Here is a 25,709-nt window from a genome sequence, read left to right on the forward strand (position 1 = left end):
GGTTTCCTAATTTACAGAAAAATGAAAAGCTGGGGAGATGAAAAACTGTATCCAAGACATACTTACAGTTCGTACACAATGATACACAGTATGAGGACTAGAATTCAAATGCAAGGTCATTTAAACATATTGACCTTTGCATATTCAAGCAAGAGATACAACTTATCTTCACTTGTATCAGATTTGAAGTTTTCAGTGAGCATTTCAGACTTGGAAACCCCTTTCTGCTTAATCAGATCTTTCACCAAATTTTGTTTGGGGGGGTTTGATGTTGGGGTGTCCCACACCTGGCAGCACTCAGAAGTTAGTCCTACACTCAGAAATTACTCCTGGCGGGGCCGGAGAGATAGCATGGAGGTAGGGGGTTTGCCTTTCATGCAGAAGGACGGTGGTTCGAATCCCGGCATCCCATATGGTCCCCTGAGCCTGCCAGGAGCGATTTCTGAGCTCAGAGCCAGGAGGAACCCCTGAGTGCTGCCAGGTGTGACCCAAACAGAAACAAACAAAAACAAAAGCAAACAAAAATTACTCCTGGCAGGCTCAGGGGTACAGGGACTAGACCTGGGTTGGCTGCGTGCAAGGCAATGCCCTACCTGCTGTGCTATCGCTTCGGCCCCTCACCACAAATTTCTTTTGTTATCATTGTTGGGTTTTGTTTTTGTTTCTCTGAACTAATAGCATTTTATTTGGAGGTACTGAGGAAGTGGGGAAGGATAAGAGAGATACTAATGAGTAGCATGCTCAAGTGAGCGCACAGGCTTCTCCAAAGGGAGAGAGGGCCCAGGTACACAACCCAGCATGGAAGTAGGAAAGTTCACAACTCAATGGGGGAGATGGAAGCGTTCTGTGCTTGGACACCACGTACTCAGGCAGCACATGTGTGCCTCACCACAAGTTTCTAATGACAGGCTTGATCATGAGAGAAATATACCTTATATATACTCTATCCAAGGTTTTTTTCTTTTCAACTTTTCTTTTTTTGGATTTTGGGCCACAGCTGGTGACGCTCAGGAGTTACTCCTGGCTCTGAGCTCAGAAATTGCTCCTGGCTTGGAGGACCATATGAGACGAGGGGGAGGGATTAAACCGCGGTCCGTCCTAGGGCAGAAGTGTGCAAGGCTAATGCCCTATAGCTGCACCATTGCTCTGGCCCCTAAACTTTATCGATTGATTGATTGGTCTTTGGGCCACACCTGGCAATGCGCAGGGGCCACTCCGGTCTCTGCACTCAGAAATTGTCCCTGGCAGGCTGGGTGACCATATGGCATGCCAGGAAACGAATTGGATCCCAAGACAAATGCTGTGTTATATTTCCACTAACAAAGGATTTCTTCTTTTCTTTTCTTTCTTTTTTTTTTTTTTTGGGGGGGGGGTCACATCCGGCAGCGCTAGGATTACTCCTGGCTCTACGCTCAGAAATTGCCCCTGGCAGGCACGGGGGACCATATGGAATGCCAGGATTCGAACCACCGTCCTTCTGCATGAAAGGCAAACGCCTTACCTCCATGCTATCTCTCCGGCCCCAACAAAGGATCTTAAGGACACTTGGTGCAATAGACCCAATTAATTCCACATTACTTAATAATGATCAAAACTACATTGTGAATGTGCAACCAAAAAGAATGCTGCTTACCTAAGATAGTCTGAACAATAGTAGTTGCCCTTATCATTGTTACTGTTCATATTGCTGCTGCTGCTGCTCAGGAACTAGTCCTAACTTGGTAACCAGGTTGTGCTCAGGTGACTGCAGTGGCGAGGACTGAGCCTAGTCTAACTGCAAACAAAGCATGCTAGAGAGAACTCATCTAGCTCTCCAGTCTGAGACTGTCACTCTCAAGTCAAACTGGTCATAGAGAAATCCTATAAATCACGATACATACTTGATGAAACAGGATTTTTTTTTTTTGGTTTTTCGAGCCACACCCGTTTGATGCTCAGGGGTTACTCCTGGTTAAGCACTCAGAAATAATTGCCCCTGGCTTGGGGGGATCATATGGGATGCCGGGGGATCGAACTGCTGTGGTCCTTCCTTGGCTAGTGCTTGCAAGGCAGACACCTTACCTCTAGTGCCACCTTGCCGGCTCCGAAACAGGATTTTTATAACTTTGAGCATGCACAATCTCTTTAGCAACCGTAACGCACTTCCTACACATACTAGGACCACCACAAATAAAATTATTTTAAAAGGAAGCCAAGATACATGACCTCTGATCTCCAACAATATGAGACCAGGGAACCATGATGACCAGAAAGATTCACAGCCTCCCACTAAGTTAGTCTGGTCCCTGATTTGGTCAAGTTTGCAGTCATTTCCCAAACAGAACTACCCCTGGCACACAAGGGCACTACTGTAATGGGTCTGTGCTGAGAGCCTAGAACTTTCTAGAAGAAAAATGAGGCTCACCACTAAGCCTGCTTTGAGGTAGCCTTTGTTGCCAGTCTTAGGGCTGAAGCCTGGTTCTCAGAGGAGAAACTAGTATAATGGAATCTTAGAAAGGCTTCTCTCAGTTCTGAGGGGGAAATCTCTACAATAAAGGGCTTTTCCTTCCCTGACAGTAAAGAAGTACAAATATATATAGTAATGGGGTGGTAGCCTAGAGGGACAGCAAAGGTCTCAAAGCATTTGCTATAGTAAATAAGGGCCTGTGCTTGCTTCCTGGCACTCAAAGTAAATAGGCACAGCCCCAAAATATAGTGAGAAGGAAAGGAATTGAGTGGAAGAGGAAAAAGACACATATGAAATGATGGAGGTCAAGGGCTGAGGGGTCTTAGGTGCATTGGTGATGTTAGGAAAGGTCAGAATTAAATATCCAAGCCAGAGTAAATAACAATGAAACCATGAGACCCAAACTTTTGTTTGTTTGTTTTTTGTTTTTTGGGTCACACCTGGAAGCACCCAGGGTTCTATGCTCAGAAAGCACCCTGGCTCTATGCTCAGAAATCGCTCTTGGCAGGCTCAGGGAACCATATGGGATGCCAGGGATCAAATCCAGGTCTGTCCTGGGTCGGCTGTGTGCAAGGCAAATGCCCTAGCACTAACTTTTTTTTTGGGGGGGGTTTTTGGGCCACACCCGACAGTGCTCAGGGGTTACTCCTGGCTGTCTGCTCAGAAATAGCTCCTGGCAGGCACAGGGGGGTGGGGGGGTGGGGTGGGGGTGGGTGGGACCATATGGGACACCAGGATTCGAACCAACCACCTTTGGTCCTGGATTGGCTGCTTGCAAGGCAAACACTGCTGTGCTATCTCTCCGGCCCCAGAAACCCAAACTTTTAACAGCCACACTTAAAAATTAAAAAGGTGCCCGTTACGATGGCAGCCTGGGCTGGGTGGTGGCAACATGGGATGAACTCTAAGAATGTTAGTGGAGGGAGGTTGACACTGGTGGTAGAATTGGTCCTAAAACACTATATGACTATATGACTAAAACCCAATCATGAGTAACTTTTTATTTTTTTGTTTGTTTTTTGGATCACACCTGGCAGCGCTCAGGGTTTACTCCTGGCTCCACGCTCAGAAATTGCTCCTGGCTGGGATGCCGGGATTCGAATTAATGACCTTCTGCATGAAAGGCAAACGCCCTACCTCCATGCTATCTCTCCGCCCCATGAGTAACTTTTTAAGCCACAATGGTTAAATAAAAAATAGGTACCACATACCTTATATATTACAGTGGAAGATTCATAATTCACTTCGGTCATCATAAAATTTTTTTTTTTTTTTTTTTTTTTTTTTTTTTTTTGGTTTTTGGGCCACACCCGGCGGTGCTCAGGGGTTACTCCAGGCTCTCTGCTCAGAAATAGCTCCTGGCAGGCACGGGGGACCATATGGGACACCGGGATTCGAACCAACCACCTTTGGTCCTGGATCGGCTGCTTGCAAGGCAAACGCCGCTGTGCTATCTCTCCGGGCCCTAAAGCATATCTTTTTTTTTTTTTTTTGGTTTTTGGGCCACACCCGGTAACGCTCAGGGGTTACTCCTGGCTATGCGCTCAGAAGTCGCTCCTGGCTTGGGGGACCATATGGGACGCCGGGGGATCGAACCGCGGTCCGTCTCCTAGGCTAGCGCAGGTAAGGCAGGCACCTTACCTCCAGCGCCACCGCCCGGCCCCGTATAAAATTTTAAAAAATAGATACAATAGGTATTTTTGTCTTTTTTTTTTTTTTTTTTGCTACATTTTTGGTTTTGGGCTACACCCAGCGGCACTACTGGCAGGCTCGAGACCATTATATGATGCTGGGGATCGAACCCAGGTTGGCTATGTGCAAGACAAATGCTCTACCCACTGTGCTATCGCTTCAGCCCCAAATTTTGGCGATATTTTAAAATCAGATTTAATTTTTTTTTTTTTTTTGGTTTTTGGGCCACACCCGGCGGTGCTCAGGGGTTACTCCTGGCTGTCTGCTCAGATATAGCTCCTGGCAGGCACGGGGGACCATATGGGACACCGGGATTCGAACCAACCACCTTTGGTCTGGATCGGCTGCTTGCAAGGCAAACGCTGCTGTGCTATCTCTCCGGGCCCAGATTTAAATTTTAAAATCAAAACATTGGGGGCCCGGAGAGATAGCACAGCGGTGTTTGCCTTGCATTGCCGATCCAGGGCGTAAGTTGGTTGGTTAGAATCCCAGTGTCCCATATGGTCCCCCGTGCCTGCCAGGAGCTATTTCTGAGCAAACAGCCAGGAGTAACCCCTGAGCACCGTCGGGTGTGGCCCAAAAACAAACAAACAAAAAAAAACAAAACAAAAAAAATTGGGCCGGAGAGATAGCACAGCGGTAGGGCATTTGTCTTGCATGTGGCCAACCTGGGAAAGACCCTGTTTGATTCTCGGCATCCCATGTGGTCCCCCAGCCTGACAGGGGCTATTTCTGAGAGCAGAGCCAGGAGTGACCCCTGAAAGCCACTGGGTGTGGCCCAACAACCAATCATTTAATCAATAAACAAAATTTAAAACTTTTAATAAAGATTATTCAAATATTTTACTTAGATTGATTCACGAATCAAAGAATCAAATTCAATGACTGATGCTGAAGAATGGCCAGGTACTATAGTGTTTTGTTGCTGTTTTGGGTTTTGGGTTTTGGTGTTCCTGGGTTATTTCTGTCTCTACTCAAGTGGCACCTCGCAGTACTCAGAAGAACAATGTGATACAGGGATTGAGCTGGGGTGAGCTGTGTGCAAGAAAAATGCCTTGACTCTCTGGCCCTAGGTACTATTGTTTTGCTCTCATCCTCAGACATCATCAATACTGCTCAAAAAGCTATCATGAAACAACTAGACCTATTTTGGGGGCTGTGCATACCCAGCAGTGCTCAGGAATTACCCTGGAATCTGCTCTCAGGAATCATTCCCAGCAGAGTTTGAGGGGATGCTGGGGATGAAAACCCAGGTTAGTATATGCAAGACAAACACTTTAATTTTTTTTTTTTTTGCTACATCCGGTGGCGCTAAGGGGTTACTCCTAGCTCTGCACTCAGAAATTACTCCTGGCAGTCTCAGAGGACCATATGGGATGGCTGATATTGAACCCGGGTTGGCCAAGTGCAAGGCAAACACCCTACCAACTGTGCTATGGCTCCAGCCCCTCCCTCATCTTTTGTTTGTTTTGATTTTGGGGTCACTCCTGGCTATGTGCTTAGAAATCACCCCTGGTGGGGCCGGGCGGTGGCGCTAAAGGTAAGGTGCCTGCCTTGCCTGCGCTAGCCTTGGACGGACCGCGGTTCGATCCCCCGGTGTCCCATATGGTCCCCCAAGCCAGGAGCGACTTCTGAGCACATAGCCAGGAGTAACCCCTGAGCGTTACCGGGTGTGGCCCAAAAACCAAAAAAAAAAAAAAAAGAAATCACCCCTGGCTAGGGGAACCATATGATATGGATGCTGAGGAATCGAACCAAGGTCTGTTCTAGGCTAGCAAGGGCAAGGCAGGCGCCTTACTGCTTGTGCCACCACTCTGGCTCCCTCCCTCATCTTTTTTTTTTTTTTTGGTTTTGGTTTTTGGGTCACACCTGGCGGTGCTCAGGGGTTACTCCTGGCTGTCTGCTCAGAAATAGCTCCTGGCAGGCACGGGGGACCATATGGGACACTGGGATTCGAACCAACCACCTTTGGTCCTGGATCGGCTGCTTGCAAGGCAAACGCCGCTGTGCTATCTCTCCGGGCCCTCCCTCATCTTTTTTTTTTGGGCCACACCCGGTAACGCTCAGGGGTTACTCCTGGCTATGTGCTCAGAAGTTGCTCCTGTCTTGGGGGACCATATGGGACACCGGGGGATCGAACCGTGGTACGTCCAAGGCTAGCGCAGGCAAGGCAGGCACCTTACCTTTAGCGCCACCGCCCGGCCCCCCTCATCTTTTTTTTTAAAAAAAATTTGAACAGGGCCTGGAGAGATAGCACAGCGGCATTTGCCTTGCAAGCAGCCAATCCAGGACCAAAGGTGGTTGGTTCGAATCCCGGTGTCCCATATGGTCCCCCGTGCCTGCCAGGAGCGATTTCTGAGCGTAGAGCCAGGAGTAACCCCTGAGTGCTACTGGGTGTGACCCAAAAACAAACAAACAAACAAAACGAACAAAAAAAAACCCAGCTACTTTGATCCAAAATAGGTACGAAATCAGCTCAGTACTTCTGAAAAAGTTTGGCTTATAGTAGGATTCTTGTTTTGTTTAATTTTGGGCTATACCTGCTGTGCTCAGGGCTTGCTCATGGCTCTACCTTAGGATCACTCCTGGCAGTGTTTAAAGGACCATATATGCTAGGGATCAAACCTGTTGACAACATGTAAGGCAAGTGCCCTCCTTACTATGGCCCTAACCTTATGGCAGGATTGGTGTTTTGTTTTGTTTTGTTTTTGGGTCACACCTGGCCATGCTCAGGGGTTACTCCTGGTTCCATGCTCAGAAATCACTCCTGGCAGGCTCAGGGGACCATATGGGATGCCAGGATTCAAACCACCAACCTTCTGCATGCAAGGCAAATGCCTTACCTCCATGCTATCTCTCTGGGCCCTATGGCAGGATTCTTAAAAGCACCACCAAATAAAACATATATCTGTCGATGGCTGTGTATGGTTTGGAGACCAAGAGCAGTGCTAATAAACTTGTTATTCATTGACTAATGTTCTAAAAAGGAGGAAAACCTTTTTAGAGGTTTTATTAGAAGGGAGACCACCCTTGTGTCAAATAACAATTAAAAACCCAGAATAAAGGAAAAGACAAAGAGAAAAATCAAACTTTTTTTTTTAAAAAAAGCACAAAACCCCTACATACTAAAATTGTATACATCAAGTATTGGTCCAATCTTATATCAATATATTTACAATTAACAGCACCATGGTTTTTCTCACAACCTAGGTTAGTTAAACATGCCTAGAAAATTATTATTCAAAGTACATGTTCCTTTAAAATAAAATAATCTCTTAAGAGAGCTCAGATCCTCAACAAAAAAGATCTCTTTTGAAACATAGATTAAAAAAAATAGGTTTGAACACTGTCTCCTTGGCTGACAATCTGAGAGATGCTGCAATTGAATTGCAGCATACAAATGAACAAAGAAACTTCCTGATGGGAGGGCTCTTCTAATGAAATACAAACATATATCCACCTTGAAATGCAAAATTATGCCTTTCCATTGAATGCAGCTGTTACCAGCAAACCAAAATTAAACGTAGCCACAATCTTTAAAAAACGATTGCATTAAAAAAAGGGAGTAGTTAAAGCTCTCAGAAGAAACATTGATAAGTTACAATTATAGATCTATCTAATCAGGCTATAGGAAATGTAATATAATTTTAAACATTACATTGGCTAGTTAGCACTTCCATTTTGCTGTGAAAATAATGGCATTTCGTGTCCAAATAGGTATGGAGGTTTATTTCCCAACTGAGAACAGCTGATGAGTCTTCTTGCCTCTCCTCTTCCGTATCATGTGGCTGTCCTTATAGAACCGTGTGTGTGGTGTGCCAGGGAATGAACTCTGCGCTCAAGCATTGGAGGCACAAGCTCTAGTACCACCAAGCCACTGTGCCCACCCTCCTCCAACCATGGAACCAACTTTCTAAAAGTTCCAACTTGAATATAACCTCAGTAGATCTGGTCCAGTCTTTCTACAAAAGACTTCGGTTATTGCAATGGATTTTTTCAGTTTTCTAACTTACGGATAATTTTGTTATTTTAGTGTTTGGGTCACACGGGCAGTGCTCAGAGATTATTCCTGGCTCTGCTCTCAGGAACCACTCCTGGGGGGGGGGGGAGAACCAAACCTCGGAGATCAAACCTGGGTCAGCTGCATATGAGCAAGTGTCTTGCCCTCTATCTGGCCCTTCCGATACATTTCAATTTGCCTTTTTGCTGGGAAGGAGAAAAGGAAAATTATCAGCCACCGAGATTAGAGGTAACAGTGAACTAGAGAATACTAAAATATAAAGCAATGTTGTATCATTTGGTTTCACTGCTGATGTTTAAGTGAACTCCGTAAACTTTTCACACTAGTAGATTATGAGCTGCAATTTTTTTCTAAAAGAACCAAAAATAGGCACAATTCTTCCAGGCACAGACAGAATAGGCTTTCTTATACCCTCCCCTCAAATTGTGGGGTCAGGGATCATCACTTTTGAGCAGGAACACTTATCCTTGGTTCCTGTCATTCTCTGGCCCAGATTGCTATGAAAAGTTCCAAGCAGAGTAGGTAGATCAATGAAGGTCTTCTACAGCAGGGACTCTTCTAAGTCTTGACCTTAAGACAGCTTGGTTATATAGACATTTCAAAGAACCTATGCAGCAAGAGGACAAGACTTCTCAACTAAGAATCAGCTGAAAATCACATCTGGCTACACTGACGAAATTATTGCCTAGTGTTCTGGATGTGTGCCCAACACCAATCACTGGAAGGCACCAAAACTGTTTGAATGTACATAAAGAGCTCGACATATGGGGACGGAAGCAATACTGAAGCACGATTTGTCAGTCTCTACTCGTTCATGGCTAAATATTCACTGAGCAAAGAATTAAAACCAGGAGAGAAATGAATCTCTATTACTGCTCTTTTCCAATTTGGGAAGTGGGGGATCTGGAGCCAATCCCAGTGATGCTCAGGGGCTATTTCTTTCTGTCTCTGCCCAAGAGTGACCCCTGGCAGCACTCAGGGTATACAATGTCAGGGATCAAACCAAGTTGGCCGTATGCAAGGCAAGTAGTGTATGCACCCTGCGCTGTACCTCTGGCCCCTTTATTTTCTATTTAAAGGGTTGAGTTTTATCATTGTTACTGATAATTTCTGAAAATCTGATTTTTCAATTCTGTTTCAAAAGATGCTTGGTGGGCCGGAGAGATGCAGGTCATCGGTTCAAATCCCCGAGTCCCATATGGTCCCCCGTGCCTGCAAGGAGCAATTTCTGAGCACGGACCCAGGAAAAACCCCTGAGCACTGCTGGGTGTGACCCAAAAACCACAAAAAAAAAAAAAAAAAAGGTGCTTGGTGCTGTTCTTCATAAAAGGCAACATTCTATTTACAGTCCAAATCATTTAAACACAGCCATTTTATAGTTGTTGGGTGTTCTAAAATAAATGGTTGTCTATTTTTAAACTGCCTTTCAAATTAGAAATTGTAACTACATGAGTCTCAAAGGCAGGCTCTTTGTGTTTTATTGGTTATTTTTGTTGGTCTCCATCACAGATGGAATTTTTCACTGGTAATTCCTCAGAACTAAATCCATTCATAGGGAATTCAGAGCAGTGAAAGTAAATTTCACGCCATAGAGTAGGAAACAATGACAACAATCAAAAGGAAGGGGAGGGACCCAGGGACCAGCCAACAGGCCAGTTCAGTTCTCCACTGGTGTTGGGTTTTGCAAAGGCTGGCTGATTATAACCTGTACCACATAGTCTTTTGGGATCTTGAGCTCCTCCAACTTCATTTTGTCAGTCAGAGGCCTGCCAGAAAAGAACCAGCGCTGGCTGCTCGGCTCCACTCCTTCTGCAACATGTAGCCGCCGCTTCATGTGGTAGACGGTGTCTGTGCTGCGCACCACGAGTTTGAGGTCTTTGCCTGTGGACAGGCGCAAACGGAGCTGACATTCATATCCGGAATTGGGGGGTGGCTCCGGGATGTCCAGAGTCTCTAGGTCGCTCTTTTCTTCTATCATGTTGATTGGTGGGGCCAAGCAATATACTGGAAGCTGGTACCTGTTTCCTAGCTCATCGTAGCACTCTGTCAATGCACCTGCACCAAGAGAAGGGGAGAAGGGCGTCAGTTCGTTGAATTGGGTGCATGTTTGGTGACACATGCAAAATGCTCAAGCTCCTCCTACTAGCTTGCTGCTGCTGCAGAAAGAAAATATAAAACAAAGCCAACAACTGTGAGCTGATCAAGTCCCAACACCAAAAATGGTAATCTAACTTTGCATTATCTTGGATTCTACTTCTTTTTCCTTACCTCTTCTTTTTTTTTGGGGGGGGAGTCCACACCCGGTGGCACTCAGAGGTTACTCCTGGCTCTGTGCTCAGAAGTCACTCCTGGCAGGAACGGGGGACCATATGGGATGCCGGGATTCAAACCACCATCTCCATCTGCTCTACCTCTCCAGCCCCATTTTCCTTAGCTCTTTTTTTTTTTTTTTTTTTAAATTTTCCTTACCTCTTTTATGTCATTCTAGCACACTTTCATTAAAAAAAACAAAAGAAAGGAGCCAGAGCAATAGCATAGCAGGTAGGGTATTTCCCTTGCACGCGGCCAAACCAGGTTTGATCCTAGCATCTCATAAGGTTCCTCGATCCTGCTAGGAATGATATCTGAGAGCAGAGTCAGAAGTAACTCCTGAGCACCGCTGGATGTGGTCAAGAAACAACAACAAAAAGACAAAAGGGAGTGATAGTACAGCAGTACACCTTGCATGTAGCCAATCTGTGTTCAATCTCCAGTTTCCCTGCTAGTCTGCCTATCCCCAGCAGTATTTCCTGAGTGCAGAGCACAAGTAACCCCTGAGCACTGCTGGGTATGTCCCCAAAAACAAAAGGACAAGGGGGAAATAAAGCACACAACACTGATATTCACCAGTACTAAATTAATGCTGACTGCAAATTAAAGGGAAGATTAAACTGCATTGAATCCTTCTCAAGAAATAAATCAGTATCTTTTTGTGTGTGTGTGTGTGTGTGTGTGGTTTTTGGGTCACAACCGGCAGTGCTCAGGGGTTATTCCTGGCTCCAGGCTCAGAAATTGCTCCTGGAAGGCACGGGGGACCATATGAGACAACAGGATTGAACCAATGACCTCCTGCATGAAAGGCAAATGCCTTACCTCCATGCTATCTCTCCGGCCCCATAAATCAGTATCTTAAAACAAAAGATAAAACAAGGCTCCGGAGAGATCGCCCATATTGTTCCCTGAGCCTGACAGGAGGGATTTCTGAGCAGGAGTAACCCCTGAACGCTGCCAGTGTGACCCAAAAAAAAACAAAACAAAAAAACCCCCACACGTGCCCAATTCACCTGAAGTGTTCTAGAGCTGTTCTCTCTCCCCCCCCCCCCTTTGGTTTTTGGGTCACACCTGACAGCGCTCAGGGGTTACTTCTGGCTCTATGCTCAGAAATCACCCCTGGTAAGCTTGGGGGACCGAATGGGATGCTGGGATTTGAACCACCATGCCTTTACGGCCCCTAGAGCTGTTTTTTTCTTTGGTTGCAAGGCAAACGCCAAACGTGCTGTGCTATCTCTCTGGGCCCCTAGAGCTGTTTTCTTAACTATAGGCTTTCTAAACTTAAGTCTTGAGACTTGAGAGTCCAAACTAGAGATGACAATCTTACAACAACTTCTGGCTCATGGCTCAAATATGAATCTCATTAATCTGAAGATTACAGAAATAAATGACTGAGATGTTTAAGTTAACCCTCATTGATCTATTACAGAGAAAAGGAGCTGTTACAGATTAAAAAGGAGGAATGCAATGTTTATTACCACGTAGCTCAGGAGAGAGAGAAGAGCAGGATGGTTTAGAAAAGAGGCAGTGGCCAAGTTCTTTATAAAGCATACACAGCACTATAAGGACTTCCCTTGGGGAGCTTGAAAGTCTACTTAATAAATGTTTTATTGCATGGAGATTCATTTGTGTCCTTGGCTTCTAAATAAAAGAGTAATGTTAGCAGATTCTCAATTTGAATTTAGACAATAAACTTCTTTCATATCCCAAACACTCATACTACACAGGCGAATAATGAGCAGGAAGAATGGGACCCTCAGAAATGGTTGTCAATAACTGAGTTCGTGACCATTATCAACAAGTGAAAAATACAAAGTATGCCAAATGAGATCAAAGCAGTCACTAAGCTATGCAGGCCAAACCACCATTCCGTGCAAAATAGCAAGAATATAAAACTGCAGGGACTAAGTCTAATGCATAGTACTATGAATATAGACAACAATATCATACAATTGAAGAATAACTATTATATGATTATAATGTAGCTTAAGACCTCTACCAGAAAAATCACAGTATAATATCTAAACATGTCATCATATTGTATACCTTAAACTAAATCTATTCAATGCAGGGCCAGAGCGATAGAATAGAGGTAATACACTTGCCTTGTACAGCAGCCTCGGAGGTTTGATGCCTGGCACTGCATATGGTCTCCTAAACACTTGCACTGTCTGGAGTGATCCTGAACACAGAGCCAAGAGGACGTGAGCACTGCCAGCTTTGGTACAAAAATGATCAAACAAAACTCCAGGAGAGGGTCAAAAGATCCAGGGGGAACAGAAGATAAGGAACTTCTCTCACATACAGGTGACATCCCAATTTGCCTTTTTTTTTTTTTTTTTTTTTTTTGGTTTTTGGGCCACACCTGGTGGTGCTCAGGGGTTACTCCTGGCTATCTGCTCAGAAATAGCCCCTGGCAGGCACGGGGGACCACATGGGACTCCGGGATTTGAACCAATGACCTTCTGCATGAAAGGCAAATGCCTTACCTCCATGCTATCTCTCCGACCCTGGCATCCCAATTTGATCCCTAGTACAACATATGATCCCCTGAGCACTGCCAGGGATCCCTTATAAGCACAGAACCAGGAATGGGCTCTGAGGACTTCATGCTGTGGATTATCACCCCCCCACTCATAAGATAAAACAACAACAACAAAAATAAATCCACTAAGTACTGTTCCAGGTGCTGGGGGTTCTGCTGGCCAAGACCCAGAACTCTTTGGGGGCTATTCCTGGCTCTGGTAGGTACTGAATCTGGGGATCAGCCCATTGAGCTCTCTCTATCTCTGGCCCCAAAGATGATTTTATCACATATGAAAGGGAACAATCAACTGGCAACACACAGCCTGATAAATTGACTACTGCAATGGAATGAATGAGACTATCAGTCTTAAGTTTAGGCTTCAAAACAGCTTACAAGAAAACCATAAAGATAAAAAAAAACCCATAAAGATACAACTCATAATAAAAATAGCTTTACAGGGGCGGGGTAAAAAAAATAGCTTTATAGGGGCCAGAGAGATGTTTGCCTTGCATGCTGAAGGTCGGTGGTTCGAATCCCGGCGTCCCATATGGTCCCCTGAGCCTGCCAGGAGTGATTTCTGAGCACAGAGCCAGGAGTAACTCCTGAGCACTGCTGGGTGTGACCCAAAAACAAAACACACAAACGAACGAACGAAAAGCCTTCCAGATGCAAGAGAGATGTCTTGCAGGTATACCAAAGCCTCTTGGTGTTCTACCTCTTGGCTTCTGCCCATAGAACTACAGCTCCATTTTGAAGTATTTTTACCATTGACGCTTACATGGCTACATAAATACATTTGTAAAAGTTAAAAATCAGGGCCCGGAGAGATAGCACAGCGGCGTTTGCCTTGCAAGCAGCCGATCCAGGACCAAAGGTGGTTGGTTCGAATCCCGGTGTCCCATATGGTCCCCTGTGCCTGCCAGGAGCTATTTCTGAGCAGACAGCCAGGAGTAACCCCTGAGCACCACCGGGTGTGACCCCCCCCAAAAACAAACAAACAAAAAAAAAAGTTAAAAAACAATCAGAGCAAAGATACAGTGTCTAAGGTGCTGCCTTGAACATAGATGACGTGAGTCCAATCCCCAGAACCTCACATTATCCCCTGAACCCCACCAGGAGTGATTCTTGAGTGTATAGCCAGAATAAGTCCTGAACACAATCGGTATGACAATACAGAATATAAATACAATAAAAAGAAATCAATGCATACAAGGACAAGTTCTGGAAAAGTAAAAATAGGATCCTGAGAGTGGGGAGCCCTTCGGAGATACACATGCCAAAATGATGATTCAGTTGTATACTTATCAGTGCTATTTAAAGACTAGAGAAAGAGCTCAACAGGTTGCGTACAGAAAGCCCAGATTGGATCCCTGGCACCATGTTTTTCCCCAGTTACTACTGGGAGAGAATCCTGAGTGTAAAGCAAGAGCGGTCCATGAACACTGCTGGATGTAATCCCAAAATAAAATAAAACGAGTGCTATTTCAAATACCCCAGGGCAGAAGAGATGGTACAGCAAGTAGGGTACTTGCCCTGTGTCTAGCATGTCCAACCTGGTTCAATCCCTGGGTTCAAGTATCACCAGATTCAATCCCTGAGCACTGCCAGGTATGACAAAAACAAACAAACGAAAAGCAGAATACTTTAATACAACCTTCAAAGCATTGATCTGCGGGAGCAGTGCTACTTGAGTCCTGCATGCCAGGATTACACAAGTCTCCTCAGAATTGCTTAGTGGCCTCCGAGCTTGTACCTGGAGATGCTCAGGCACTATCTCGAGCTGGGGGCCAAACATGCATCCTATTGGGCTGGAACAACAGCACAGTGTTGTTCCAAAGTAAATTACCTTGCACACAACTGATCTGAGTTCAATCCCCAGCATCCCATATGGTCCCCTGAGCCTCCTAAGAGTAATTTTGTTGTTTTGTTTGGGGGGGGGGGGTCACACCTGGTGGTACTTAGGGGCTCTGCACTCAGAAATCGCTCCTGGTAGGCTCAGGAATGGGATGCCGGGAATTGAACCAGGGTCTGTCCTGTGTTGGCCGTGTGCAAGGCAAACGCTTTACCACTGTACTATCACTCTGGCCCCATCCCAAGAGTAATTTCTGAGTGTAGAACCAGGAGTAACCCTGAGTGCTGCAGAATGTGGTGCAAGTCCCCCCCACCACCAAATTTGTCCTAATCCCTAGACTGTCTCCCCATAATTTAATACTTCACACACACTAACTATAACAGGAAAGTTGCCCTCTCAAAACTAAGTGAATGAGGCCCGGAGAGATAGCACAGCGGCGTTTGCCTTGCAAGCAGCCGATCCAGGACCAAAGGTGGTCGGTTTGAATCCCGGTGTCCCACATGGTCCCCCGTGCCTGCCAGGAGCTATTTCTGAGCAGACAGCCAGGAGTAACCCCTGAGCACCGCCGGGTGTGGCCCAAAAAAAAAAAAAAAAAAAAAAAAGGGGCCGGGCGGTGGCGCTAAAGGTAAGGTGCCTGCCTTGCCTGCGCTAGCCTTGGACGGACCGCGGTTCGATCCCCCGGTGTCCCATATGGTCCCCCAAGCCAGGAGCAACTTCTGAGCACATAGCCAGGAGTAACCCCTGAGCGTTACCGGGTGTGGCCCAAAAACCAAAAAAAAAAAACAAAAAAAAAAACTAAGTGAATGAGTAATGATACAAAACGGGCAGACCCATACCACATGAGGGTCTCTTCCAAATTGTAAAAAGATGTCTTTGTTCTTTCCTAACTGATCCAGAGGCTGATATCTATTTCACCACAAATAGGATTTCCTATGACAAAGGAAGGCCTAAACACCTAAGCAAAATGGTCACAGTGAAAATGAGCGAAAACTTGGAAGAGAGTAAAGCAATACACAGTGGCTCAGAACTGAGATTAATGAGGTAGCAGAAGACGTGAACATAGCTGAGCTGGGGCTCTGGAGTCAGCAACACCTGAATTTTATTTATTTATTTATTTATTTATTTATTTATTTATTTAGGTTTTTGGGCCACACCCGGCGGCGCTCAGGGGTTACTCCTGGCTGTCTACTCAGAAATAGCTCCTGAGGGCACGGGGGACCATATGAAACACCGGGATTCGAACCAACCACCTTTGGTCCTGGATCGGCTGCTTGCAAGGCAAACGCCACTGTGCTATCTCTCCGGGCCCCTGAATTTGATTTTAGATCCTACACTTTGGGTACAATTAGTCTTGGGCCGGGCGGTGGCGCTAAAGGTAAGGTGCCTGCCTTGCCTGCGCTAACCTTGGACGGACCGCGGTTGGATCCCCCGGTGTCCCATATGGTCCCCCAAGCCAGGAGCAACTTCTGAGCACATAGCCAGGAGTAACCCCTGAGCGTTACCGGGTGTGGCCCAAAAACCAAAAAAAAAAAAAAAAAAAAAACAATTAGTCTTCATGGATCATAGTAGTTACCTCACAAAGCTACTATAAGAATTAGACTGAATTCCTGCTCTAGACACTGATTTTTCACTCCAGCTCTTTATTTTAACTGAGAGGTTTAGGCCACACCTGAACATGCTGAGGCCTAGTCAGGCTTCTCTCGGGGATCACTTTTCTGGTGGTCCTCAGGGAACCCTATGCAGTGCCAAGGACCAAAATCAGGTTGCCTGCATGTAAGGCAAGCACATTATCTGCCATACTATCTCTCTGACCCCATCTTTCCAGCTCTTTAAAAGGGACAGAGGAGATGGGGCTGGAGCAATAGCACAGCGATAGGACATTTGCCTTGCAAGCAGCCGATCCAGAATGGGCCTTGGTTCGATCCCCTGGTGTCCCATATGGTCCCCAGAGCCAGGAGTGATTTCTGAGTGCATAGCCAGGAGTAACCCCTGAGCATCACAGTGCCCAGAAAGCAAAAAAAAAAAAAAAAAAAAAAAAAAAAGAGTGAGAGAGAGAGAGAGAGAGAGAGAGACAGAGGTCTTTGGATACTGAAAGTGGACCCAGTTTTATTCATGAGGCTATTCCAGAAACCACTGTCCTTCTAGTCCTTTCTCCCAGAATGGCAAAGAAAAGAGATATTCAGAAAAGTATACTGACTCAGGAATAACTTCCCACCTCAGCTATTTCTAGGCCTTATTTCTCTGAGTAAAAAGGTGACAGCAGCAGAGGAGTGGATAAATTTACATTCCATAACTCTAAATAACCTTTTTCCTTGAGAATCAAGAGCAGAAAGAAATACCTAACATTTAGTTTATGATTAGTCATCAGATCCTACATTAAGATCCTGTTTTGTTCCTATATTTAATAGTCAGGTGAAATTTTTATCTCTCATAACTATCTATCACTCATAGATACCGTATCTCTTTATTGTATCTTTATTGTATACTGTATCTCTTTATTGAACAGCATTATTCAGGTCCTAAAAGTGCTGAAGTTTACCTGGAATCATATGGTGCCAGGAATCAAATCAAATCAAATCAAATCAGTCATATGTAAAGCATGAACCTTGATCTTCTATTTTTCTGATCTCCTGACAGATTCTATGAGGCAAGTCTAATGGAACTGGAATTCATGATCTGCTTCTTACCGAGCGTCAAACACACTTAAGAGAAATAGAACAAGGGGGCTGGGCGACAGCACAATGGCTAGGGTGTTTTGCCTGCACATGGCTGACTTGGGTTTGATTCCTGGCATCCCATGCAGGGGTCCTCAAACTTTTTAAACAGGGGGCCAGTTCACTGTCCCTCAGAACCACTGGAGGGTCTGACTATAGTAAAAACAAAACTTATGAACGAATTCTTATGCACACTGCATATATCTTATTTTGCTATGAAGAAACAAAACAGATACAAATACAATATATTGCCCGCAGGCCATAGTTTGAGGACCACTGCATGGTTTCCCAAACCTGCCAGGTGTAGAGCAACTGAAGTGCAGCGCAGAGCCAGAAGTAATCCCTGAGCACCACCAGGTGTAACCACCCCCAAAAAAAGAGAAATAAGAACAAGGCAATCCAAGTCTATTTCCTGTTTGATGGTGTCTTAGAGAACCTGTTAGTAACAATAGAAACATGTGTGCAGAGATTTATTTTTTGAATTTTGTGGCCATACCCAGTACTGCTGGGGATGAAGACTAGAATGGGCAGCAAATCTGTGCTGTGCTATGAGGACAATGTGGTGGAAGGGACCAAACCTGGTGCTCCTGCCGGCACACTGAGACATCTTCCTGACTTGAGAAAATATAGTATTTGGGGGGGGGGGGGTTCGGCCACATCCGTTTGATGCTCAGGGGTTACTCCTGGCTAAGCGCTCAGAAACTGCCCCTGGCTTGGGGGGACCATATGGGACGCTGGGGGATCGAACCGCGGTCCTTCCTTGGCTAGCGCTTGCAAGGCAGACACCTTACCTCTAGCGCCACCTCACCGGCCCCGAGAAATATAGTATTTTAAAGGATTTTGCAGTGTGAAGGATCCTAAACTATTAGACATGGAACTCACACTGATTATACTTATGCACTTTATAGAAAACAGTTAAACACCAGCATCCCTTTTAACTCTTCCTATAGCCTTTGGAAAATAATGTACTACAGATTTATCAATGCTTACAGATGAGATTTTCCCAAAGTTATTTAGTGATAATTAGAAAAAAACACAAAAATTAGTAGAGGCAGAGTAAGAGAAAGTAAGGCAAAATTGATATAAAACCATGAGTACAATAATAGCTAAATATTTTTAAAAAGTAGCCAATTATTTTGTTTGTTTGTTTGTTTTTGAGCCACACCCAGGGGCACTCAGGAATTACTCTGGCTCTGTGCTCAGAAATCACTCCTGACAGGCTCAGGAGACCATATGGGATATAAGAGACTGAACCTGGGTTGGTCACATGCAAAGCAAACACCCTATCCATTGTGCTCTCTCTCCGGCCCAGAAATTCTTATAAAATAATTTAAGCTGAAAATATGAAGCATTTTGGGAAGTTTGGGAAATAACAAAATGTGTTTATAGTAAAGTTTCAAATATGGACTTACATCAGAATGGTGGAAAAAATTCAGTAATGCTGGAAAAAGTTTAGTAATATGTCTGTAACTAGTTAATGAATAAATTAAGGGTATGGGGCCAGAGGTAGGATGTTTGCCTTGCATGCAGAAGGATGATGGTTCAAATCCCAGCAACCCATATGGTCCCCCGAGCCTGCCATGAGTGATTTCTGAGCATAGAGCCAGGAGTAACCCCTGAGTGTTGCTGGGTGTGACCCAAAAACCAATAAATAAATAAATAAATAAATAAATAAATAAATAAATGAAGGGTATGGGCTGGTCTCCACTCTGTAGAAGCATTTGTTTTCTCTTGAATGTGGATTGAACTCTATCCTCACATTTATCTAAATTTATTTCAATAAAAACTACTTTGCTTCACTAAACAAACAAAAAAAAGAAATAAATTAAATGTTCCAACAACAACAGAATGTAACTGAAAACTATATCCAAAAATAAGTCTCAGATAGGAACTAGGAAATTTAATCAAGAGTGAGAGTGGCAATACTGTTAGTATCCAGAAAGTTATTACAGAATTTTTGGTTTGCTTTGCTTTGTTCTTGGTGACACTGGCGGTGCTCAGGGGACTATGTCTGGCTCTATCCTCAGCAGAGACAGTGACTCTGATGATGAGGTCAAATGTGGTTCTGGGAAGAGAACTCTGGCTAGCTACAAGCAAGGCTGTTATGCTATCTCTCTATTAAGTAAACTGAGGCCTTTTGAAATAATCCCCATTTGTTTCTCATTTGTTTTTGTATCTCAATCAGTTTCTGTTGATATTTTCCCCTCCCCTGGGGGAGGGGCTTGAATTTGGATTTCAATAAATTGAAGGCAGAAGAGCTGAGCTGGGCTTGTGGTCCATTTGTTGGAGCCACTGGCTTGTGGGTGAACAGCTTGCAGTGTAAATTTTCTTGCCTGCTATTTCCTCAGTTATCTGTGTGGAATGCTTATTGCTGAGAATTATCAACATACCATCTTCTCCTGGACTCCCTGGACTCTCTTTTGGGAACTTTGGGATAACGAAACCTCAACCCAACTTCCAAAGAACATCTCTTTACATTTCTCCAGGTCCTGTTACAGAACTTTGAGAGAAATAAGCTCAGGCATCAGTTTGAGTCTTTCATAACTGAGCAGAAACATTCCTTGAATGTAGAAAAGAAAAGAAGACTCATCCAATATTCTTATTCTTCCAAGACTAAATTCTCCCTATCTGTTGGTGAGGCTGCTAGTAACTTAATTTTACTTGGCAGTTCAGACAGATGAACAGAAATGAGGAATTAGGGACCGGAGACATAGCATGGAGGTAAGGTATTTGCCTCGCCTGCAGAAGGATGGTGGTTTGAATCCCGGCATCCCATATGGTCCCCCGAGCCTGCCAGGAGTGATTTCTGAGTGTAGAGCCAGGAGGAACCCCTGAGGTTGCCGGGTGTGATTCAAAAACCAAACCAAACAAACCAAAACCAAAACAAAAAACAAAAAATGAGGAACTAGAGTCATGATCTGAGCTCATATCAACTGGGACATGCATGGGTCTGTTTTACATGAAACAGAATTACTTTACATTCAGGACCTAGTAAAAGAGCCCACACAATCAGAAAACAATGAAATACTTCCCATAGGTAGCTAGCTACTAAAGTACAAAAAGAAAGTCAAAGTTCTAAGACTCTAGATTTTAAGGCAAACACCTTACCCACTGTGCTATTGTTCCCGTCCAGAATTTTTTTTTTTTAAAAATCACAGTAATTTGGAAAACTGAAATAAATACTAAATCTTTTAAAAACTGGCGATAGATGGGGCCAGAGAGATAGCACAGCAGTAGGGTGTTTCTTTGCATGTGGCCAACCCAGGATGGACCCAGGTTCAATCCCCAGCATCCCATATGGTCCCCCGAGTCTGCCAGGAGCGATTTCTGAGCACAGAGGGAGGAGTAATTCTTGAGTGCTTCTGAGTATGGCCCAACTGCGCCCCCCCCCCCAGAAAAACTGGGGATAGAGTTTTGGGCCACACCTAAAACTGTACTCAGTATTTACTCCTGACTGTGCTCAGGGATTATTTTGGCAGTATAAGGGGGAACCACATATGGTGCTGGGAATCAAACCCCTGTAAGCTACATGCAAGGTAAGTGCCCTACCTGCTGTACTATCTCTCCAGCCCTAAATTAAGTATCATATAATTGAAAAAGAACCAAAAACATAAAGCACATAGCAAAAGCACAGTACTCTAAAAATTAGAAAAAGAAGATATTGAGGGAAAAAAAACAAAGCAATGAAGACATGAAAACATAAGAGACTAAAACAAAATCCATGCAGAGGACTCCAGATGATACATATGGGTTCAAAGAAGCAACATAGAAAAATAATACCTTGAAAATCTTGAATGAAATATAGCTTACAATAGTCAATGGGATGTGGCTCTATAGAAGTGTGTGCATAAAAAATAAAATGTGTGCATAAGGGCCAGAGCAGTGGCACAGCTGTAGGGTGTTTGCCTTGCACACGGCTAACCTAGGATAGACCCCAGCATCCCATGTGGTTCCCCAAGCCAGGGCGATCTGAGCATCATCAGGTGTGGCCAAAAAAAACAAACCAAACAAACAAACAAACAAATAAAAGAAGTGTGTGCATAAACCTGGGTTCAAGCTCTGACACTGCCAATAAATCAGTAGCAACATAACTAACTCAAAGAATAAAGAATATAATAATATCAACACCCTAAAGCTCAAAATATCCTGACAGTATAGGTGCAAGTGCTAAGCATATAACAAAGCTCACAGAGGTCCTCAGACTCACACTCCTAAGCAAAGAAGTTTCTTATGGTTCGTCACACCTGGCGGTGCTCAGGTGTTACTCCTGGCTGTCTGCTCAGAAATAGCTCCTGGCAGGCACAGGGGACCATATGGGACACCGGGATTCGAACCAACCACCTTCGGTCCTGGATCGGCTGCTTGCAAGGCAAACACCGCTGTGCTATCTCTCTGGGCCCTTCTTATGGTTCTTAAGACTATCACACAAGACTTTCCAAATGTTTCAAAGGGCCAGAGTGCAAATTTTGCATGTGAAATGTGCGTGTTTAGTTGCTTGGCAATGCATGGACCCCAAATACTGTCAGAAATTATCTCTGATCACTGCCAGGAGTGATCTCTGGGTAAGTAGCCCCTGAGTACCATTGGCTATAACCCCAAAACAAAACTGTTCCTTTCTGTTTGTATTGTTTGTTGGGGGGTAGGTAGCTGCGCTCAGAACTTACTCCTGGATCTGTGTCAGGGATCACGCCAGACAAGGCTCAGGGAACCTTATGGAGTGCTAGGAATAGAACCCAGGTTAGGTTGATTGCATGCAAGACAAGCTAGTTCCCCACTATACTATTGCTTTGGTCCCATAGACGTGTCCTTAAAAACACTTTTTTTTTTCTTTTTGGTTTTTGGGCCACACACGGTGGTGCTCAGGGGTTACTCCTGACTCTGCGCTCAGAAATTGCACCTGGCAGGCTCAGGGGACCTTATGGGATGCTGGGGATCAAACCCGAATTGGTCCTGGGTTGGCTGCATGCAAGACAAACACCCTTTCCATTGTGCTATTGTTCTGGCCCCTCAGGAACACTTCTAAGTCTAAGGTTGCCCCTTCTACCAAAAATAGCTTGATGAGAAAGTATAATGACTAAAGATGTATCTGAGTCTGTATTTTCTGAAGCTGAAACACTGTAATATGCTGTTTAACCAGTGAAGTAGGAAAGACTGGGATATTTTACCAAAGAATTCAGTATATGGAAACCAGGAAATGGAGGTTATCAAGGTTTATAAGATTTAAAATTTTATTTTATTTTTTTGGGTTTTTGGGTCACACCTGGCAGAACTCAGGGGTTCCTCCTGGCTCTACGCTCAGAAATCGCTCCTGGCAGGCTTGGGGGACCATATGGGATGCCGGGGTTCGAACCACCGTCTTTCTGTATGTGAGGCAAATGCCTTACCTCCATGCTATCTCTCTGACCCCCCCAAAATTTTTTTTAAACTCAATGCACCAAGTCTCTCTTCAACTGAAAGAAGAATGTAGAATGCTATTCCTTGGCTCACGGTGGTTCCAATAAACTGTGCCCTCCGCTCTCCTCTGGCTGCACAGACCTACCGTGTGGTAATGTGATGTTCGCACCGTCAATGATTGCTTGGGCCAGTTCATGATCGTTGCTCTCAAAAGCGTGTGCTGCCGCCTTCAATGCATCCCAAATCTCCTTGCGACCTTCAAAGGCCGGAGCCGTATCCCAGAATTCGTCCCTCTTGCTGCGCAGCTGGCCATCTGTCATCGGATAATCACTTTTCCATTTTGGTTTCTCCTTTTTCAAAGGCTGGTTACGACCTAAAGCAACTGAGAAGAAAAATAAAAGACTGGCATCAAACCTACACTTAGAAAAGATTAAAAGCTATCTGGTCATTGGCTCTTGCAGTTAAGAATAGGAAGTAGCATACCATTCTGAAATCCCTCCGCCCACCCTTAGAACTAGAAGAGCAAATGGAGAACTCTCAATGGCTCCATACAAAATTTCCTCTGATACATTATTGCTCTTTACCATTTTTACTTCCTCGAAAGAATAAAAATAAAAGAAAATCACCCAGACATTACAGCATGAGGACATAGGTTTGACCTCCTGCCAAGAATGACGCTCACTCAGAAATAATGCCACTTGCCACCTTTTTTTTTCTTTTTTTGGTTTTTGGGTCACACCCAGCGATGCTCAGGGGCTACTCCTGGCTCTGTGCTCAGAAATCACCCCTCGCAGGCTTGGGGAACCATATGGGATGCCGGGATTCAAACCACTGTCCTTCCTGAATCGGCTGCATGCAAGGCAAACGCCCTGCTGCTGTGCTCTCTCTCTGGCCCCTAGCTGAACTTCAGTAGAGACTAGTGTGGAACATTGGGATCCTATGTGCCCTCTGTATCTGGCCAGGCATCACAGCAGCAGCAGGAAAGCCAGGAAATGTGAAAAAACTAAGGTGTAATCTAAAAGAATACTAAGTGTCCCACCAATAACTTTAATAGCAGTATCTTTTTTTTTTTTTTTTTTTTTGGTTTTTGGGCCACACCCGGTGACACTCCGGGTTACTCCTGGCTATGTGCTCAGAAGTTGCTCCTGGCTTGGGGGACCATATGGGACGCCGGGGGATCGAACCGCGGTCCGTCCTAGGCTAGCGCAGGCAAGGCAGGCACCTTACCTCCAGCGCCACCGCCCGGCCCTAATAGCAGTATCTTTAAAAAATAAAATTAGGGGCCCGGAGAGATAGCACAGCGGTGTTTGCCTTGCAAGCAGCTGATCCAGGACCTAAGGTGGTGGATTCGAATCCCGGTGTTTCATATGGTCCCCCGTGCCTGCCAGGAGCTATTTCTGAGCAGACAGCCAGGAGTAACCCCTGAGCACCGTCAGGTGTGGCCCAAAAACCAAAATAAATAAATAAATAAATAAATAAATAAATAAAAATAAGAGAGATAGAACAGAGGTAAGGCTTTGTCTTGCATGCAGCCAATCCAGGACAAATGGTGGTTCGAATCCTGGCATCCCATATGGTCCCCCATGCCTGTCAGAAGTGGTTTCTGAGCACAGAGCCAAGAGTAATCCCTGAGCACCGCCAAAAAATAAATAAATAAAATTAAATTAGGGGCTGGAGAGATAGCATGGAGGTAAGGCATTTGCCTTGCATGCAGAAGGTCGGTGGTTCGAATCCCGGCATCCCATATGGTCCTCTGAGCCTGCCAGGGGCAATTTCTGAGCAAAGAGCCAGGAGTAACTACTGAGCGCTGCCAGGTGTGACCCCAACCCCCCCAATAAATATAATAAAATAAAATAAAAGGAGGTCATAAGAGATGAGAAACTAAGGTAACTCCGATAGCAACCATTGGACATAGAAGCTAGTAGCAGGCACAGTGCCCAGAGGCTACCAGCCAGACCACGGGAGAAGTGGATAAAATGCTTTCTCCTCAAGAACCTTCTCTGGCCTGCCTTAAGGGAACTCTGGCTTTCCTTCTAGAAACGTGGACAGGTCTATAAAGAGTTGGGATCAGTGCTTCTCTAGGGAATCAGGATTGGACAAAGGGTTCTTGACACTAGCCAGGGAATAACAACCACGAGGCACAAATATCCCCGCTCTAATTTCAACCCGGGAGATGAAGGCAAGAACCCACCTCTTTCTTGCCCCAAGGAGCAGCAGCACGGATGGATGTTAGAGTAGGTCAAGAACATGTCTGGTGTCATCTTTGCACCCAGACACTTACCTGACACCTGACTGCCGAGCTCACTGACATGCAACACTCCTCTTACCTTATACAGTGTCACAGGTTAGATACTGTCTGACAGATGGAAGAGCAGGCAGAAAGAAAGCTGATGGAGTGTTGAGCAAGTGGGAGAGAAATAAATGAGAGTGGGTGGGAAGAAGAGGGGGTACGTCAAAATTCCATGTTCTATATTTAATTGCAGAAAGAATACTAACTTGAAAAAATTACTCTTAACAGAGTTCAAAATTCTTTTTTTTTTTTTTTTTTGGTTTTTGGTTTTTGGGTCACACCCGGCTGTGCTCAGGAGTTACTCCTGGCTGTCTGCTCAGAAATAGCTCCTGGCAGGCACGGGGGACCATATGGGACACCGGGATTCGAACCAACTACCTTTGGTCCTGGATGGGCTGCTTGCAAGGCAAACACCGCTGTGCTATCTCTCCGGGCCCATCAGAGTTCAAAATTCTTAAAATCA

General features: G+C 44.9%; 1 protein-coding gene across 1 annotated transcript; it reads right to left on the reverse strand.

Moving 5' to 3' along the window:
• Positions 1–9,635: 9,635 nt before the first annotated feature.
• On the reverse strand, positions 9,636–25,267 carry UBTD2 (ubiquitin domain containing 2). Its single transcript, XM_049775662.1, has 3 exons — positions 25,238–25,267; positions 23,102–23,393; positions 9,636–10,214 (listed from the first exon to the last, which is right to left on the reverse strand). The coding sequence occupies exons 1-3, from the start codon at positions 25,265–25,267 to the stop codon at positions 9,817–9,819; spliced, it is 720 nt and encodes a 239-aa protein (XP_049631619.1). The 3' UTR covers positions 9,636–9,816.
• Positions 25,268–25,709: the final 442 nt, after the last annotated feature.

The sequence above is a fragment of the Suncus etruscus genome, chromosome 6 (assembly GCF_024139225.1).
Source record: "Suncus etruscus isolate mSunEtr1 chromosome 6, mSunEtr1.pri.cur, whole genome shotgun sequence".
Taxonomy (NCBI): domain Eukaryota; kingdom Metazoa; phylum Chordata; class Mammalia; order Eulipotyphla; family Soricidae; genus Suncus; species Suncus etruscus.